Consider the following 18,780-nt stretch of genomic DNA (forward strand, 5'->3'; position numbering starts at 1 on the left):
GTTTAAACACAGGAAGAGGTTCAGAGGTATGTTTTGTTTACATCAGTGTAAAAACTTCCAACTATTTTTGTGTTCATAAAAAAGAACTTCAGTCTTACCTTGTATGTTTACTTTTTATATTTGACCTGGTACCACTTTTTAAAGTAATTTATGCAGTTAAGAAGTTATGTAATCTGTTGCATTTTTATTAACACGAAATATTTGCATTAAAGTCTGATATTTACCATTTTGTCCTTTGTCTGCAGCCAGTCAAATGAAACATTCTCTACTATTTTGGCTATAATTAGCTTTATGGATCACAATAAAAGTAGCTAACTGAATTAAAACAGATGCTGTGAGTAGCTGCAGTTTGTCACTAATCCAGTAAATAAATGTTTTTATAGGAGGAAAACTTTCTTTTTTCACTTTATTTTTCTTTCAAATTCTAGAAAACAGACTTCATGAGAGAAAAGGCGCTGCTCTGTTTGGTTTCTCCAACAAAATTAAAGCATCCATGTTTAAAGTCTGTGTTCACATGCTGCAGCAGCACATCAACATCTCTGCCACAAATTCAAAACTGTCAAACGTTAACACTGAACAATGCTGACTGTCTCCAAACAGAAATAATATTGCACTTAACATCCTTTCACACCAGCCATCACACCTTTTTCTCACACTTGACACACACACACACACATATATATATATATAATGTACTGACATTCTGCTTTCATTCACACTGCTGCCATTTTTCCCTCTTACAGAAACACAAGTAAGAAAGCCATCTTAAAAAAACACAAGGGCCTAGAAATGACACCAATATTCAAAAAGGAAGTATTCTACACTAGTACAAATCTCAGGGGTGTTTTAAGTGCTATACAGCAAAAACAAAAGGTGTCGTCTTGAAATTAAAGTCTGTTACTACTCGTCCTCGTTTTCCTGGCCCGACCCTTCAGATCGATCACCCTCCAGTCGATCTATGAGAACAGGAAGTTAGATTTCAAAGAGAAGAAGACGAACTTCCTGTTTTTGAGATGACTTTCATGTGTTTACCTGATCTGATGTGATTGATGGAAGCCAACATTCGGAGCATGAAAGAAGCCGGGACCGTGATTGTATTTCTAGTTTCTTCCAGCATCAGCTCATTCCTGGTTATTACCTTGTTTGGAAGAGAGGACTAGAAGTCAAACATCTGCACAATCACGCTCTGATCCCATCCGACCTGTTCCAACTGTGGTGTTGTACCTCTACAGCCAGGACTCTGTTAAAAGATGGCGACTCTTCAAGGGGGGACCAAATCTTGATATCATAGTCGATACCTGAAGAAGCCAGAACTGAAACAGAGCAGAAGACGAGAACGGTGGTTTACACATGCGATCACGTCGTGTTAGATCCGAGTGCTGCTGGGGCGAAACTCACTGGGGTCGTATGGGTGGGGCTGAAGGCAGTTGACCACGTGGTTGTCTGCCTCGAGCAGCATGAGGTGTTCTGCAGTGTGTCTGTCCCAGATGAATATGTGCCCACAGTCTGAACCGCTCATCACAAAGTTGTTGCCCCAGAAACACGACTCTTTGATCTGGACAATTCAAGGAATAGTTTAACGCAACACCAAGGTTTAGGTGTGTAAAAGAACCAGAGCGAGGTTTACCATCGTTCTGGAGTTACGATGACCTTTGTAAACCATTTTGACTGAAGGTCTCCTGATGTTTTGAGTCCCGCTCTCCTCAAGCTCTCGTCTCTCTTTTCTCCGGCGAAACAGCTCTTGGATACGGGCAGCAGCAGAGCGTCTGAGGGATAAAAAATGGAGTAAAGATAAAACGCCTAAATACTCACAAAATAATGCTCATGATGACCAAAACAAATCAGGCTTAAAAAGTATTCAATATTTTTTTTTCTTTTTTTACAATTTTTTTATTCAAGCAACCCTTTTTAAAGAAAAACATCTGTTTGGTGGATCAAAAGTGACTCAAATCACTCATCTTCAGTTGCTATCTATTATCTTTTCAACAAACCATGCATTTAATGTGTTTATTCACATTTTTATGGTAGAAATGTGTAGCCGTGACATCTTTATTCACACAAGTTTGTGCTCGGATGCAGAAATGTTGCACTCAGATCTGTGTGTTGTTAGTTAAGGTGGAATTTCCAAACTGGTACAAAAATAAAAACAACGCAGTGCATTGAGTTGTTAATGCTTTGCAGCAGGCCAGACACCTGTACGGTTAGATGTTTTTAGTTTCCAGAACAAATCCGTTACCTGATCATCCTATCTCCTACAGCAGACCCCCTGGAATTAAATCTAGATTTGTTGTGAAACAGTCAGCAAGAAGGTTTCAAATAAAGCCTCTGTGTAAAACACCCACGCCTAAAGCCTGATCCATGCTTCTGCGTCTGCGTCAGTGCGGAGACACGCAACGCCATTATCCATCCTTGTGGGCCTGCTGGAGAGCCCCGCGAGGACGTACGGAGTCGAGCTCTCTTTTCTAAACATCCGTCCGTCGAGACGGAGAATGCAAGCTTGTGATTGGTCAGGGCACTGCTGTTGTCTACAGCGCCGCCATTGCGCCCTCAAAAACATAAAGAGAGCCGAGAATAACTAGCGGCAGACACAGAGAAGCTTGAAGAATACCTCGTGAAAAAAACTCTAAAAATATGAACATTTAATTCCCCCGTGACTGGAGGAGTGAAAATATGCGCAGCAAGCGTTTTATTTGTGGACGGAAATGACAGGAAACGTGGGTTTAGAGGTGGCGAGCCCATGAAGAGGTGGAGGAGAATGAGAGACAAATGTCTCCGTGTTAAAAAGTCTCAAATATACAAAAAAAAACACGATATAAACACACTATCTTGGACCGATACATGACAGGATACCACAGAACAGCGCTACGGCCTCTGTTGTCCTGCCGGGCAATTGCTTTGCAACACTCCCCAGGAGACGGAGAAGTATGAGAGCAAAATGTCTCCGTCCGTGCGTGCGTGTCTCTCCCTGTTGGGAGCTTACGGAGAAGCATGAATCAGGCTTTAGAAGTCTTATGTGAAATCATGTACTACATAGCAACATCATCTAGTCTCTTACGCACCTCTGTCCCTGTCCTCTGAACCTTGCAAGCGGGATTGGAATCGGTTCGTCATCGCTGTCATCAGAGTCCTGGCTGCTCGGCGCTGGTTGTCTCCGACTCTCTTCTCCTCCTTCTCCAGCAGGTTCTGTTCTTCTGCAGCCTCCTGATGTGTCGTCTGACCCCTCTGGCTGACTCCTCTCCTGTGGTGAAGACCCCACGTTGCTCCCCTCAGACACGATCCCTGCTGGACCCTGACTCGTTGAGCTGGAGCAGGAAACGCCGCCTGGTGGTTCTGTGGTGGCAGCCGGTAAATTCTGCTCCCCAGAGGACTCACGGGGAGCTGGGGGGGGGGGGGGGGGGTTACATGAGTCTCTTATGGCCTCTGCTTGACTAGAAAACCATAATCATGAAGTTGAAAGAACTTACCTGGTTCTAGTACAGAAGTCGCTTGGCTCTGTGCCACAGCCTCTGATGCTTTTGGGGCTCCGCTGCCCAGAGAGCTGGAGGTGCTGCTGCTCCTGAATAGGAAATAAATACTGAGATGATAAAAGGGTTTCACTGAATTTAACCAAAGTAACCAGTGGATGAAAAGGATGTCCAAGATTTAAATAAAAGCGTAGGCACTTCAGCGGCATGTGAGAATAAAATCAGCATAAAAATGACCACATCTTAATAGAAGTCAGAAACTTTAGTTTATTAACTAGAGGAGCCAGATTTTCTCTGCTGTTTGCCCGTAGAGCTTTTTCTGGGCGCCCCTCACCACTCATCAGTGAAGTCCAGTTTAATGGTGCTGGTGGTGGTTCCCTCTGAGCTGTAGTGGAGGCTGAGGACAGGTTCTGCTGCGCTTGGTCGAGTGGTGGAGGGGGCGGAGGTGGTAGGGGTGCTACGGGGGGGCGGGCAGTGGCTGACTGCTGCAGGAACGGACTCATCAGGAGGAGAGCCTGCAGCTACAGCTGCTCCTGTGCAGAAAAACAGATCAAAGCAAAAGTTGGACTAAATAACTTATCGGACCAGTGACGACATGTTTAGCCGCATGCTGTCCTTCAATCGCTGGTTGTCTAAGTGGTGTCCTGAAAACAACGTGGGTTACATTGATAATTGGAAAACTTTTTGGGGAAAACTTGGTCTGATGTGAAGAGACGGCATCCATCCCTCTTTGGATGGAGCAGCTCTTCCTTCTAGTAATATGGCCAATAGTATTAGTCCTTCATGACAACCCAGAGTCCAGACCAGGAAGCAGAGTCGTAGTTAAAAACACCCCTCTACCCCATTGAGACAGTGTCCTACCCAAAATTAAACAGATTAAAAATAATGCTTGATAAAGAAAATCATGGAAATCTCATAAAAATTAGAACAATAATTGACTGAGCAGAAAACTAGAACAATTAAATGTATTTATTGAACAATACATTTTTTTCCAAAGACTGTTAGTTAATGATTTAATTCATTAGTATTCAGTAAATTTCTAGGGGTGACCATGGCCACCCCTTGGGGGACCATTGGAGGAGGAGGACGAGTAGCAACCGTTTTTCATTTAGGCCTATTAATCAATCCCTTACCAATTAATAGTTACAGTTCTTTTAAACATCTTATTTGTAGTTTTCCTAATTCAGAGTGCAAAACCATAAAACCATTCTTGTTTGTAGTTTTGTATCGTCCACCAGGCCCTTACTCTTGAGTTTTTGGATCAGATCTCTGATTTTTTATGTGATTTGGTGATAAATATTGATTAAGTCATTGTAGTGGGGGATTTTAACATTCATGTTGACATTGAAAGTGATAGCCTCAATGTAGCCTTCAGTAATATCTTAGACTCAATTGGTTTTCCTCACAATTGGTGTGTGTGTGTGTGTGTGTGTGTGTGTGTGTGTGTGTGCGTGCGTGCGTGTGTGTGTGTGTCTGATTTGTCTTCTCAATCCTCAGTGAGTCGTGGTGGATGGCTGCTCATACTGAGCCTCTGGAGGTTTCCTCCTGTTAAAAGGGGAGTTTTCCTCTCCACTGTCGCTAAATGCTTGCTTAGTATGAGGATTGCTGTAAAGTCACTGACACTCAAGTGACTCGATGCAATCTGCTGGGTTCCTTATATAGGAAACTTTTTTCTGATTGGCTTAATGAACTGACCTGTACTGGAATATTTAATTTGTGAAGTGCCTTGAGACGACTCTTGTCGTAATTTGGTGCTATAAAAATAAACTGAATAGAATTGCATAACAGTCATTTCCACATTTGTTTACAGACTAATTATGTTACTCAGATCAATTTAAACTGGAAAACTTAATTTATCATGAAAACTGTTCACTAAAGTGTCTAAATATTTAGATAATTCACATATTAAAATGTAAATTTATAAAGTTGATTATTTTCAGCAGAAGAGACAAGAAAAGTCCCCCAAAAAATAAGATTTCCAACTTCTCAGGTGTTTCTCAGGTGTTTATCTGTAAACATTTACAGTGTTGATGAGTTTTTCAGGACATTTTCACATTCAGATAATTAAATTAAGTGTTTCTTGGTGGATGGTTGCATTTATTTTACTAAATTAAATGTATCTGTAAACATCATTTTGGCACCAACATGCGAGAGATAGTTACAACTGGTTCATCGGATTAAAACACTGATGAAAACAGAACAAATTCTGAGGAGGTGGGTTAGACGAGGGACTTAGACTCACCCTGCTGTTCGTCCAGAGTCATGGACCCCAGCTGCTTATTCACCACAGACGAAGGAGAATCTGTAACACGTAGAAGAGCCATCACTGAACACTAAGCTGATCGCCACAGCAGAAAAGCTTCAGGGTTAAAACTTTTAATCACGTAAAAAAAAAACATATAAATCCACAGTCAGTGTGTTTAGGTGCAGCTTTGGCATTATAAATGTAAAATGAGAGTTAGAAATGAGTAAATCTGAAAAATATTATATAAAATTTGGTTAAACATGCTAAGAGCATTAGTTTAATTTTAAAGTCTGATGCTCTTCAATCTAAATGCTGCAAACTGGGATTAAATTATGTTAGAAATCTGATGTGAGCTCTAACAAAAGACAAAATGCTGAACAAGCTAAAGCTTAACAATTCGAGTAAATTAGCCAGCAGCTAACCTACCAGCTAGTATGATGCTTCAAATGACAGCCTTTATGTTTTAAAATATACGAGGACGTTGTAGTAGAACAGCTAGGAAATTAAAACATGAGGCTACATTTTTTTATTTACAGTTTTAAGCCAAAGTCCAACACGCCTCCATTAGACCATAAAGACTGCAACATTTTTGTCCGTTTATTCTGATTTATGCTAAAACAATGAACGATAATTCCAGAAATTTGTTATTTGAATTCCTAAAAACCTCTTTAAACCATCAGTGACCGCCTGGTTTGCAGCACTTCAGAAAAGACGCCACATTCAACCGTTAGAGCTTGGTTTACTGGTCAGTGATGTTTTACATTTCGTGTCTGAAAATGGCCAGTTCAAAGCAGCAAACGGTTTGTCATCATCAAACATGGCTGAACAACCACACGAACCAGAACAGAGCTTCACACCAGCTGATGCCACTCCCACAGGTGAGTCTGCAGGTGAAAACTCAAGAAACAAGTATAGCGATGGATTGGGGGGGAGCAAACATGGAAGCTGGAGGTGTTAAAGGTGTGGTTCACTCTTTTAATCAAAACATTTGCAGTGTTCTCTAGTAGAAATTAATGCCACTCAAGTTGAACTCTGGGTACAAAAAGCCCTGGTGTGCACTTTTCAGAATGCAGACGATTGCCAGATCAGAGGTGAGCTTCAGATGGTAAGATTTGGAGTCTTACTTCCTGATATTTGGACATCTCTTCTCTGACTGGCTAACAGAAATGCAACTCTGCAACTGACTATTTACTTAGCAACACTGATGTTTTATCTCCACAAATAACACAAGTCTGGAGGTGTTTTGCCATGTGATGGAGTTGCTAATGCTAGCAGTTAGCTTCCACTAGCAGAGACGCTCTCTGCGGTTTCCTGGACGCTAAAGCAACAACAGCCTTCCCCGTCACAAGTCAAGATGGGTGAGTCCATGAATGTTAAGTGACAGTGTGATGTAGATCTGTCAGGATTTTCAAATCCTACAGTTTCACCATATGTTTCCTATCTGAAGCTGATGCAGGAGATAGGTGTAGAAGACCATTTTCATGTTCAGCCTGCATGAAGAACTCAGAATGACTGATTAAATTCAGAAATAATTAAAAAATGTTTTTTTTTTCAGTGAGCCACACCTTTAAAAGGTTCAAGATGCATCAGGTTAGTGCTCAGGTCTTTTTAGTGCCAGCTGCGGCAGAAGGAGGTCTGAATGGAAAAGTTTTTGCAGGGTGGGGTTTGGGGTGGAGGTAACCTGTAGGCTGCAGATCAGCAGCAGCAGAGGTAGCCCTTCTCTGTGGCAGTATCTCAGAGGCTGCAGAGGAAGAGGAGGAGGAGGAGGAGGAAGGGATCGTTCGCTGACCCTGTCGCGGGGGGTCGGCCAGCCGTAGCAGCCTTTGCAAACGCCTACACACTAAACTTATGGGCAGCCGATGTTGACCGTACTCTGACAGAGAGGCAGAGGAAGAGAGGGAAAGTGGATGAACAATTAGGAGGGAGGAGGTTGTGAGAAAGGGAGGAGGACACCAAGGATGCTGGAGGAAAAGACAGTAGAGTGCAGCTGCTGCTTGAGTGAAGTGAACACACACACACACACACACACACACACACACACACACACACACACACACACACACACACACACACACTCTCCAAGATACCCTGAAATGATCTAATCATTAAAGTGTTGATGAATTTTGGTTTTGTTTGTTTTAAATAAATTCTTAAAGAAAACATTTTTGTTCTTACCTGAGAGTGCCGGTTCAGAAATAGGTGTGGCTGTAGGTGTGGGTGTCCTGGTGGTGTCAGTCTGACTCCTCTGCTCTGAATTGGGGGTGGAGGTAGTAGTGGAGGAGGAGGAAGGAGCTGAAGTATCTACTAAGGAGCTGGAAGTAGGAGGAGCCGGGACAGCTGAAGATGACCTTGATGAGGAAGGGAAGGTGGATTTAGAGATGGCAGTGGTGGCTGTAGCACTGCCAGGTACCTCGGGGGACCCTGTCCCCACGGGCCTCTCAGGAGCGCTCAACTCCGGGCTGGACACCCCTGGTGGAGCAGGCCCCTCTGGACGAACAGCTGACCCTGATTACAAAACATTAACACATTATTACAAACGAATAAATCCTGAAAACACATTAAGGAGCAGTTTTACCTCTGGGTCGAGTCTGAGGTCGGGTTCCTCTGCTGCTCTGAGCTTCACTAGCCTCCTCAAACCACCGGGACAATATGTCCGACATTCTCTGCATCAGAGACAAGTTTGGACTCTGTTCACCTAAAATAAAGAAGGGGGTTAAAATTATTTTAAGATACAAACACAAAAAAGAAGCCCAGATTTTTAAGTAAAAAATATGACTCCTCCCACCTTTAACTTAAACTTTAGCTGCATTTCTTCTGTAATTTTGTATTTAAAGAGGCCTTGTTCCCCAGGTATACCAACATTCTGGTTTTACTGATCACAAAATAAATGTGGTAAATAAAACGTCTGACTGTTTGGAAGGCCTGAATGTCTGAAATGTTCCCTCAGGTCGGACCTGAAACTTGAGCTCTGCTTTGAACGAGTAGCGGGGCATTCTGGGATCTTACCATCTCTTTCCCTTTCGCTCTCGGGTCGAGCTCGGGGTCCGGTGTCTGACCAGTCACCCCGAAGACGGAGGCGCTTCACTGGAGGCTGCCTCAGCTGCAGAGGCACGCACACACACACACACACACACACGCGCGCGCACACACACACACACACACACACACACACACACACACACACACACACACACACACAGTTTGTCAGTCAAAAGATGGTCAAAAATAACTTCGCTACCAAAGCAAAAGACTGATCCTCTCTGTCAGTGTCCTCTCTTAAGCCCCCCACCCCATGGAGGGTGCCTCCTCTTTCCAGTCCCATGGCTGTCTCAGCAGCATGACGCAGCTGGAAGCCAGAATTAGAAAAACAAGGTCGAGGGGGAGTGTGACACAGGAAATGTCAACAGGTCTGAGCAAGTGGTGAAAAGCAGAAGATATAGAGAATAAATGAGAAAGAAAAAGAACAAATGAGGTCAGAGGTGAAGAAGGGGGGCAGTTTAAGCAGGTGATAAGATTTTATTTTGACTCCCCCAAACCCCGTCGCCTACACACCTCCACTGAACCTATTTAAGTGGACAGGAACGCCGCCTGCATTAGTCGCTGTATTTGGAAAGGAATGTGTGTGCGTGTGTGTGTGATCCTGCGCGTTCAGACAACTCCTGATTGCTCATTTTTCAGCTACATAAATTCACAATAAAACCATGAATCAGATTTTTATTTAGTCTCTCATCCATCCTGTTGCTTGTTTTTTAACAGACATTGTCTCCTCTCGCTGCAACCAATCAGCAACTCAGAAAGCTAAAATAGGAGAGTTCTCATAACAAAAAGAGCATTAAAGCTACAGTTTCTTCCTCCAAACTCATTACAGATCAGATCAGCTGACAGCCAACAACAATTCACTGAAGTCTGCCTACGGGTGAGTTTCCATTATTGCAGGAAGTGCATTAACAGAGTAGGGGGGTTAATGGAAAATTCTAGAGGAAGATGATGAAAAGGGCTACTATGATCCCACTAGTGGATCCCTGAGTGGTCTCACCTCCTCCCTCCTCTCCTCGGACGGGCCCTTGAGCTCCCGGGCCTGGTCGTCTTTGGGGTTGAACAGGTAAATATAATCGGAGGAGTAGCTGACCAGCACCTCCTGACCGTCCTCGCTGTAGCAGAGAGATGTCACCCTGCAGGACTTGTTGGAAAGGTGGGTGGGGACAAACCGACCACACATGCCCGTCGTCCCCCGCCCCGTGTAATTACCTGAGAATGACAATATAAGCAAATTGTTGCTTTTTTGCTTTATATTTTTGTGTTTGGAGGATGGAAACCAATTATAAAGTCAAAACATGGATGAATGCATCTAATATTAGACTGATCCCTCAGAGGGAAACAACTTAGCGGGACAGGAAACCCCCTCATCCCCCCCACCCCCACCCCCCCCACTGGCTGATGCAGAGTAAATCATCCTCATCAACATGAATATTCAGTAAAAACATGTCACCTGTGGCTCTGGTGCCCAGCATACGTCTGTCGTAGATCCGCACCGAGCTGTCGGAGCAACCCACAGCCAGGTAGTACGGCACCAGAGGAGAGATGGATATGGAGGTGGCTGCTCGTGTGCAGTTGATCAGGATGTCCTGGGAACACGGAAAACGCAGCAAAGCTGAAGTTTAAACACAAACATATTAAGATTTATACAAAATGTTAAAGAAAGTTGAACTCTTGTGTGTAATAGGTGAAGCTCCATAATGAGAGAATTGCACTTGAACCCCTGGACCCTATGTTGAATCCAAATAGGGCATTCTTTAGGAAAAACGTATTTCTTGTTCACTGGACACTTTTTTGGAAGGTTTGGACATCAATAACTAAAATTACATAAATTCTCAATCTGGTTATTTTCCTTTGGGGTCAATTTTAGGATAAGACAGCAAAGAACCCAGAGCAATTTCACTGCTAAAGAGAGGAACTCCTCCATCAGAGCTAATCTGAACCTTATCGTACTAACCCCCAACAGCATCGTAGCCGTTCTGGTGGCCTGCTGTGTCACTCTTTTTCTTTATTTTGTCACATATGGAGGAGCATCAACAGCTTCAGGGTTAAGAAGGGCCAGTGACACCGTCTGGAAAAATGATTCTAACAGCTTTAAGGTCACAGGTTCTGGTACAAAGAAGGAAATAGGAGAAGACATCCAAATTATCCTGGACTCAAACCAAGAAAACTGTTTGTCAAGCAGCTCAAGGGACAGAAAGCAGAGGCCATAAGGAGATCTTCTTGCTGTTATTTTGCTTAAACTTGTAGATTTCTTGTGAAAATCACAATGATACAATCAGGGTTTGAATAAAAAAAAAACTCATGTGTCACGTACATCTTTGCAGTCTACTTTAGTGCAGCTGGTTTTTGTGCGCAGGTCGAACCACCGCACCGTGCCGTCCTCCCCACACGACAGGAATGTGTAGGGGTCATTTGGTACGGTCATAATCTGACACAACAGGAACAAAGACAGAACATTAACCAATAAAAAGGCTTTACTGCTAAAGTAGAGGCACCGTTCTGCACCTCATACGCCGTCCCGTAGTGGCAGGTGAACTGACACTGTCTGTTGAAGTCTGGGCTCTTCTCCGTGTGGGTGTAGAAGATGATGCCGTCTCCGGAGCAGGAGATGATTTCCTGATCGTTCGTGTGAGGCATGAACTTTGCACTGAAGATGTTTGCCCGGTGACCAGAGCGTATGGACTTCTTGACCTGAGGAGGAGGAGCAGAAACACACAACAGCTGTGAGTTTTGTGCAAAATCACAAATAGGATTTGAGTTCTTCTGTTTCATTTAAAGCTTCCATTCAGATAGTTTTACAGTTTCCTCACAAAGCCTCAGACACCTTAACTTTTGGCTGACCCTAGACCAGATGTTCTCATGGATCCTAGAATTTTAAACCACATATACCATGTTACCGTTGAATAAAGGCAGTTTGAGGTTTCAAATGTACCAAAAAGTCTGACCAACTTTCTTATGTAAATTAGCAATAATGTAATGGCCACCAAGAAACAGTTTGTTCTGAGAAAAGCTGGTTTCACACATCATAAGCTTAGACACGCCCCTTATATTTGCAAGTCCCAACCCACTTCAACATTAGCTGCATGTAGACATTTGTCATGGTAATGCTGACTGCAACACAAGGCCAGCCAAAGCTACTGCTAACAGCCATGTTGGATGAGAGAAAAACAGCAAAGAGGAAAGTTGGGGCACTAGTGTAACATTCTGAGCTGTACTGGGAACATCCAGACTTTGAATGAATGCCAGATAGCTCCATACTCAGTAGAACCTACGGAGTAATCTGGATGCTAAATACAGCTGTACAGAGGTTCTAGAATCATAGAGACATCAATATACACTGGCCAATCAGCACACAGCTCATTTAATACTCATACTGTGGCCAAGTGGGCAAAGAAAACCAGTCTTTCCATTGTAGGGCAGAGCTATTCAGTTCCGTGCCTCGAGTGCCGGTATCCAACACGTTTTAGTGGTTTATCTAGCCCAACACACTAGCTTCAGTAGTTGAATCACCTGTGCTGCAGCACATCAGGCTCAGCAGAAGCTTGCTAATCACCTACTAATTGAAATCAAGTGTGCTGAAGCAGGGTGTTGTAGGGCTTTATTATGGGGTTATATTTGGCCTTTTCAGGGCTCCTGGGTCATTGAGAGCCTCAACAAAGTTTCATGTGCTATAGAGAAACTCAAAGAACAGTTTCCTGACTTAAAAAAAGTTCTTCTATGACTCTTAACAAATGTAAAGAGCATTTCAAAACTTTAATTTTAACAACATATTCCATAAACACATTTTAAAATCACTGTATTGTGTGTATTTTTATGAGCAATTTTATCTTTTTAAAGTTATTTTAATAGATATTTATTAAAAGTACATTAACAGAAGCTGATTAAATGCCCCAGGTGGAAACCGAACAACAAATGAATAAGTTGTGTTGGGAGAAAGCAGGTGTAGTGAATATTGCCAACTCACAAACGCCTTCATACCTTTTTGTTGTACGGGTTTGTGATGACCAGGAAGGTGTCGTCTGACCCTGACAAGATGTATTCACCCGTCTCGTTCCAGGATATCGTGTTGACCTGAGGGGATGCGACACAAACACTGGATCTAGACACACAACCTCCCACCACAAAATTTAATGTAATTTCATTGGCATTAATTTAAATGAGATTCCTGGTCAAAGTCAGCAATAGAACAGCTTTTACTCTGTGGGTCGATATTGTTCTGTCTCATCCTCACAGGCTGGCTGGCTGCTCAGGGTGTAGCTTGGAAAACTGAATCAACTCAGGGAACTGCAATAGAGTTCAGATCTATCTCTCTTACTCTAATCAAATGAAAGCTTCATTTGATTCAGATGAGAAATAATGTGATTGTTTACTCATACCATTAAATTTTCACACTGATAAATCAACACCACTGGATTCTCTAATACAGTTGGTACGGAAAGTATTCAGAGCCCTGTCAATATTTTACTCTTTGTTATATTGCCGCCATTTGCTAAAATCAACTACATTCATTTTTTCCTCATTAACGTACACACAGCACCCCATATTGACAGAAAAACACATTATTTTACAAATGTATGCAGAGTTATTAAAAAAAAGACTAATTGAACCATCACATTGTAAGTATTCAGACCCTTTCGTGTGACCCTCGTATATTTAACTCAGGTGATTTCCATTTCTTATGATCATCATTGAGATGGTCCTGCACCTTCATTGGACTCCAGCTGTGTTTGATTCTACTGATTGGACGTGATTAGGAAAGCCACACACCTGTCTATATAAGACCTTACAGCTCACGATGGATGTCAGAGCAAATGAGAACCATAAGTTTTGAAGAGCTCAGAGACAGAATTGTGGCAAGGCACAGATCTGGCCAAGGTTACAAAAACATCTCTGCTGCATTTAAGGTTCCTAAAAGCACAGTGGCCTCCATAATCTGTAAATGGAAGATGTTTGGGACAACAGAACCCTTCCTAGAGAAGGCCATCTGGCCAAACTGAGCTAACAGAGGATAAGAGCCTTCGTGAGAGAGGTAAAGAAGAACCCAAAGACCACTGTCGCTGAGCTCCAGAGATGCAGTCACAAGATGAGAGAAAGTTATAGAAAGTCAACCATTACTGCAATCCTCCACCAGTCAGCGCTTTATGGCAGAGTGGCCCATCAAAAGCCTCTCCTCAGTGCAAGACATATGAAAGCCTGCATGGACTTTGCTAAAAGACACCTGAATGACCCCGAGATGGTGAGAAATAAGATTCTCTGGTCTGAGGAGACCAAGATAGACCTTTCGGGCCTGAATTCTAAGTGGCATGTGTGGAGAAAACCAGGCACCGCTCATCACTTGTCCAATACAGTCCCCACAGTAAAGCATGGCTGTGGCAGTATCATGCTGTGGTGTTTTTCAGCTGCAGGTACAGGATGACTGGTTGCAATTGAGGGAATGATGAATGCGGACAAGTGCAGGGATATTCTGGACAAGAACCTTCTCCAGAGTGCTCAGGACCTCAGACTGGGCCGAAGGTTTACCTTCTAACATGACAATGACCCTAAACACACAGCTAAAATAACGAAGGAGTGTCCCAGCCAGAGCCCCGATTTAAACCCAGTGAGCATCTCTGGAGAGACCTAAAATGACTGTCACCATCCAACCTGAGAGAACTGGAGAGGATCTGCAAGGAGGAATGTCAGAGGATCCCCAAATCCAGGCAAGAAACGTGTTGCATCTTTACCAAGGAGACTCGTGGCTGCATTAGCTCAAAGGGTGCTTCTACTAAATACTGAGCAAAGGATCTAAATACTTAGAACCATGTGATATTTCAGCTTTTCTCTTTTTAATAAATCTGCATAAATTTCTAAAAGTCTTGTTTTATGTCAATATTGGGTGTTGTGTGTATTAATGAGGAAAAAATGAATTTAGTTGATTTTAGCAAATGGCTGCAAATCATAAAAAGTGAAAAATTGACGGGGGTCTGAATACTTTCTTTACCTACTGTAAGTTGCATTATTCTAATGATTGACCATGTTTGTTCAATTGCCTCACAAATGATAAAAAGTGATGAACATGGTGGCTACAGCAAACTCTACTTTTATGTAAAAAATAACATTCATTCCTCTATATTTGGATCCTACAGCACCTTAAAATCTGAGTCAGATTGTTCAACTGAGTGATGCAGACTCTAAAAATGTGATATCTCCTTTCATTTTCAGAAGAATATTTCAGAACAACCAGAGCTCTCAAAGGTAATTGACACATTTTAAGGTTAATTGGGGCTAAAATGAGCTGCTGCAAGTGACATGTTGTGTTTCACTGATCCTGAAGAAAAGCTGAAGAGAAACAATACAAATTAACTTGTTTCAGTTGGATCTGAGTCCAAGTTCTTATCATTCATGCAGATTTTCTCTATCAGTCGAGACATTATTTAGCCAGAAAATCTGTTAACAACATTTTAAAGCGGCAGTTCTGGTTAACGTCAGCCAGGATCTAAAGAGCAGCTCTCTCGAGCCTCGCTGGCGTGTCGTGTTTGTTGACGTGTTCTGGACGGACAGACACTGATAGCGTGACAAGATGTGTGACTGATCTGTCAGCTTCAGGTTTCTCAGGAGCATCGACCACCTGACCTGCAGTCAAGACTTTAGACACAAGATCTGCTAGACTTCACAAAACTCCGGAGGGGAAAACAAACTGTTGAGCTTCTCTCTACAGGAAAAACACTAAAATAAACCAATTGTAAATGCTTACACAGCCATCGTGCACGTTCAGAGTCGATTCAAGTTTTAGCCTTTGAACAAACTCTCTTCTACCTGGAAAAAGACAAGAACACACATTAAAACATCCACTTTAGTCAAGCTACGAGTGTAGAATTATGGGATATGTTTATTATTAGTACTCAGGAAAATATTTCTACAGGAACACCAAGTGAGCCAGACCGTTTGGGCTTTTTACTGTTTTAAATTTTAGTTCAACCGAAAGAAAATAAAAATAAAGGAACTCAAACATTTTAAAAGACTTAAAAGTAGTCGATAAAAGCTTTGCATGTAAGCTAAAACATAAATTATTTCTGAGAAACACATCGATCCACAAATTAAAGCGGCAGAAAGAAAATGTTACGGCTGCAAAAAATTAGTAAAGAACAGAATAAATAATATTATAAAGGGCAGCAAAATGAGCAGCACAGGTTAGTTAGCTAGCATGAATGCAAAAAGAACACTTATTAAATATTATTAAATTCAATTTATGGAAAACTGCAGAAGACTAAATCTTTCCCAGTCTGAATGTGATTCCTTCAAATATAGAGAAAGTTGCATTTCTGCTTTGAATACATGAGCTGAGATTTTGCAGCTGCTGTTTATTAAAATGAGAGCGACAACCTGCAGCTACAGGTTTTACTGCTGCAGAGCTGTGGGAGGAAAAGAATAGCTTTATTTCAGTTCTTGCATAATCACTTTATGGTCACAATGTTTATGAAAGTGTTAATTACTAAATATGATATTATTATGATCGCTTTTGCTCCATTGTTGAAAATATCAGATTCGATTTTTGAGACCTAAATTAAAAAAACTGTTTTCACTGATCTCTTTTCTCTTTCGGCTTCTCCCTTCCAGAGAGTCTCCACAGTGAATCATCCGTCTGCATTTAGTGCAAACGTCTATCTGCTGTTCATAAAAAAAGATCCGCAATTATATGTGTTAAATCCTTAAATATGTAGATTTTTACTCCTATTTCTGTCAATATTACTGGATCCTATAAACATGTGTTGGTTTAAAGAGCTCAGTTAAACCAAATCCACACTTTACAGAGTTTACAAAAATTTACAAAAATATTTTAAAATAAAAGTGAAGATTTTAAGTTTTAAATATTCTCTTTTTTATATATGTAACATTAAAAAAACCTTTCATAAATTATTTCCATTACAAATATTTAGAAGAAACTTTTAACTGTGCATAATGACAGATAAGATTTTGTTTCATAGCTACTTTTAAAGATTTTTATTTATCTAACGACTGAGACAACTCACAGCCAGACATTTGTAAAAACAAATAAATAAATAAATTATTCTGTCTAAACTTGCAACATTTTAGTCCAACTGTCAGTTCAAAGTCCTAAAGATAATAAAAAAGCTGAAATCCATTAAATGAATCCACCTTATCAAGCATTAGACAGAATCTCTGTTTCATCTCATGCTGCTGTACCCCAAATTATAACCTCTAATGGTTCTTAACACTAAATATAACTGATAAGAGCTGTGGCCCACACATCCCTGAACACAAACACAGCTCTGACTTTATCTCAGCCAGGCTAAAAACAGCTCTGACTAAACCTCTGAGGCACCAGCTCCACCTCGGTGGGCTCATATCTCCTCATTCAACCGCTGCGAGGCTTCGACTGTTGGACACAAGTCTGCCTAATCGACTACTGTCTTACAGCAGCTGTGTCCAACTGTTTACGCCGCTTCTGTTTGTTTCATCTCCATCGATCAATCATAGCTGATGCATTGACACACAGAGGAAATGATGGCAGTGAAACTTTTTAGCTTCACTGCTGTTGGCTGAAAATGTTCAGGACAAATGAATTTGTGGCAGGTTTTTAACAGGTGGAGCACAAGAGCAGTATTTCTGGTTTGATTTTGTTTGCAAAGACACTGAATAGAGTGGACAAACACTTTTAATCCAGAAGTAAAATTGATTATCAATGCTGTTTGTGCTTTTGTAACTGAATAATAGGCATGTGACCAAACAGAAACTGAGATCCTGTCTTATTCAGTTTTAAAATGTATATTAATTATGATATTTGGAATTTTGTACATTTACAATTTTCTGGAACAAAAAAGATGACCATGAAAAAGTCAAGAAAAGTTTAGAATACTGCAAAAACTCACAAATTTGTTTTTGTTTGAGGCTGTCTCCAACAACATAAATCAAGATTGTGTCTATTTTACCCTCCAGTTAGGTTACAATATGTTGCCAATTGATTCATTTGAAATAACAACATAAAATGTTGGGTCTTGAAAAAGTAATAATCCACCCTGACACCCCAAGTCTGGCTTTTCCACCTCTTTTAATTCAATGAAAAATAACCCAGAATAACTGGTTGTCACATTTTTTTCTGAGGGTAATAATTTTAGTGCAATTTCAACATTTTTAGTAAACTAAAATAACTTGGTAAATTATTCAAACAGTAAAATTACGTATTCCTATTTTGATTACATTAGTAGTCATTTCTGTATTACGGAGTAAATTTACAGATGATTAATCTAACAGTCCTGTAACAACACTGAAAATGCATTTGCGCAGCAGCCTCTGGCTAAATAACAAATGTGATCTCCAGCCTGACAGAGTTGATAATGTGTTGCGGATTAAACATAAATCCTAATCTGAAGAGTTATTTGTAAAAAGCACAGCTTCTCTTTAATCGAGATAAACCGGGTTTACACAGGAAGAGGATCCATGCCAGAAGTAGTCTCACTTCCACTTCAGCTGCAGAGAAAAACAGCCTGCAGACGCTCCAACTTCAATTAACGTTCACATATCAGGGCTAGCATAACAATGTGTTGTTTTTCTCTTACCCAAGTAGTTGGTCCTGATGGTGTTAGGCTCAGTGTATCCAATTAGACGTTTGTTAACATCCCAAACCAGGTTTCCAGTGTAGGACATTGTAACCAAATAGCTTTATTTTGAATTGACAATAACATTTAAGCTGAGCTAACCCTCCTCTTGACGATGTTGTCTTTTATCTGCTGTGGGGTTTTTAGTCCAATTAAGTCCCTTTCTGTCGGGACGGTGCTAGCTGGTATTCAGCATTGTTGGGAAAGAAATATATGCTCCTGTCAGGTCTCCACCGTCCGAGTCCACCCCTACCCCGACTGTGTCTCCGCTCTCCAGGCTACTATCTGTCTTTCTAGCCTAGCCTGGTTTATTTCTTTCTGCTGGCAGCCGTCAGCTGTGTCGAAATAACGCGAGAAACTGCGAGGCTTGACGTTGAAGTCAGGTGCGTTTGTTTTGAAAAGCTTGGTGGAAAATGGGGCGGGGGATGAACAGAAA

The 18,780-nt window shown here is 41.5% G+C and overlaps 1 protein-coding gene across 4 annotated transcripts; it reads right to left on the minus strand.

Annotated features, from left to right (window-relative positions):
- Nucleotides 1–378: 378 nt before the first annotated feature.
- Nucleotides 379–18,621, minus strand: dcaf6 (ddb1 and cul4 associated factor 6). 4 transcript variants are annotated; one of them, XM_015966206.3, is made up of 21 exons: nt 18,306–18,621; nt 15,482–15,543; nt 12,727–12,819; nt 11,254–11,439; nt 11,063–11,176; nt 10,199–10,334; nt 9,746–9,957; nt 8,716–8,809; nt 8,285–8,404; nt 7,885–8,214; nt 7,391–7,582; nt 5,707–5,766; nt 3,799–3,997; nt 3,465–3,556; nt 3,060–3,378; nt 2,237–2,266; nt 1,628–1,766; nt 1,399–1,555; nt 1,225–1,313; nt 1,033–1,138; nt 379–956 (listed from the first exon to the last, which is right to left on the minus strand). In XM_015966206.3, exons 1-21 carry the CDS (start codon nt 18,391–18,393, stop codon nt 901–903), a joined length of 2,874 nt encoding a protein of 957 aa, XP_015821692.1. In that variant the 5' UTR covers nt 18,394–18,621; the 3' UTR covers nt 379–900. The 4 variants fall into 4 exon arrangements, with proteins under 4 accessions (XP_015821692.1, XP_015821691.1, XP_015821694.1 ...); XM_015966205.3 differs by having other exon boundaries at nt 2,237–2,278; XM_015966208.3 differs by lacking the exon at nt 7,391–7,582 and having other exon boundaries at nt 2,237–2,278.
- Between the last annotated feature and the right edge of the window lie 159 nt (nt 18,622–18,780).

The sequence above is a fragment of the Nothobranchius furzeri genome, chromosome 14 (assembly GCF_043380555.1).
Source record: "Nothobranchius furzeri strain GRZ-AD chromosome 14, NfurGRZ-RIMD1, whole genome shotgun sequence".
In the NCBI taxonomy this organism is placed as follows: domain Eukaryota; kingdom Metazoa; phylum Chordata; class Actinopteri; order Cyprinodontiformes; family Nothobranchiidae; genus Nothobranchius; species Nothobranchius furzeri.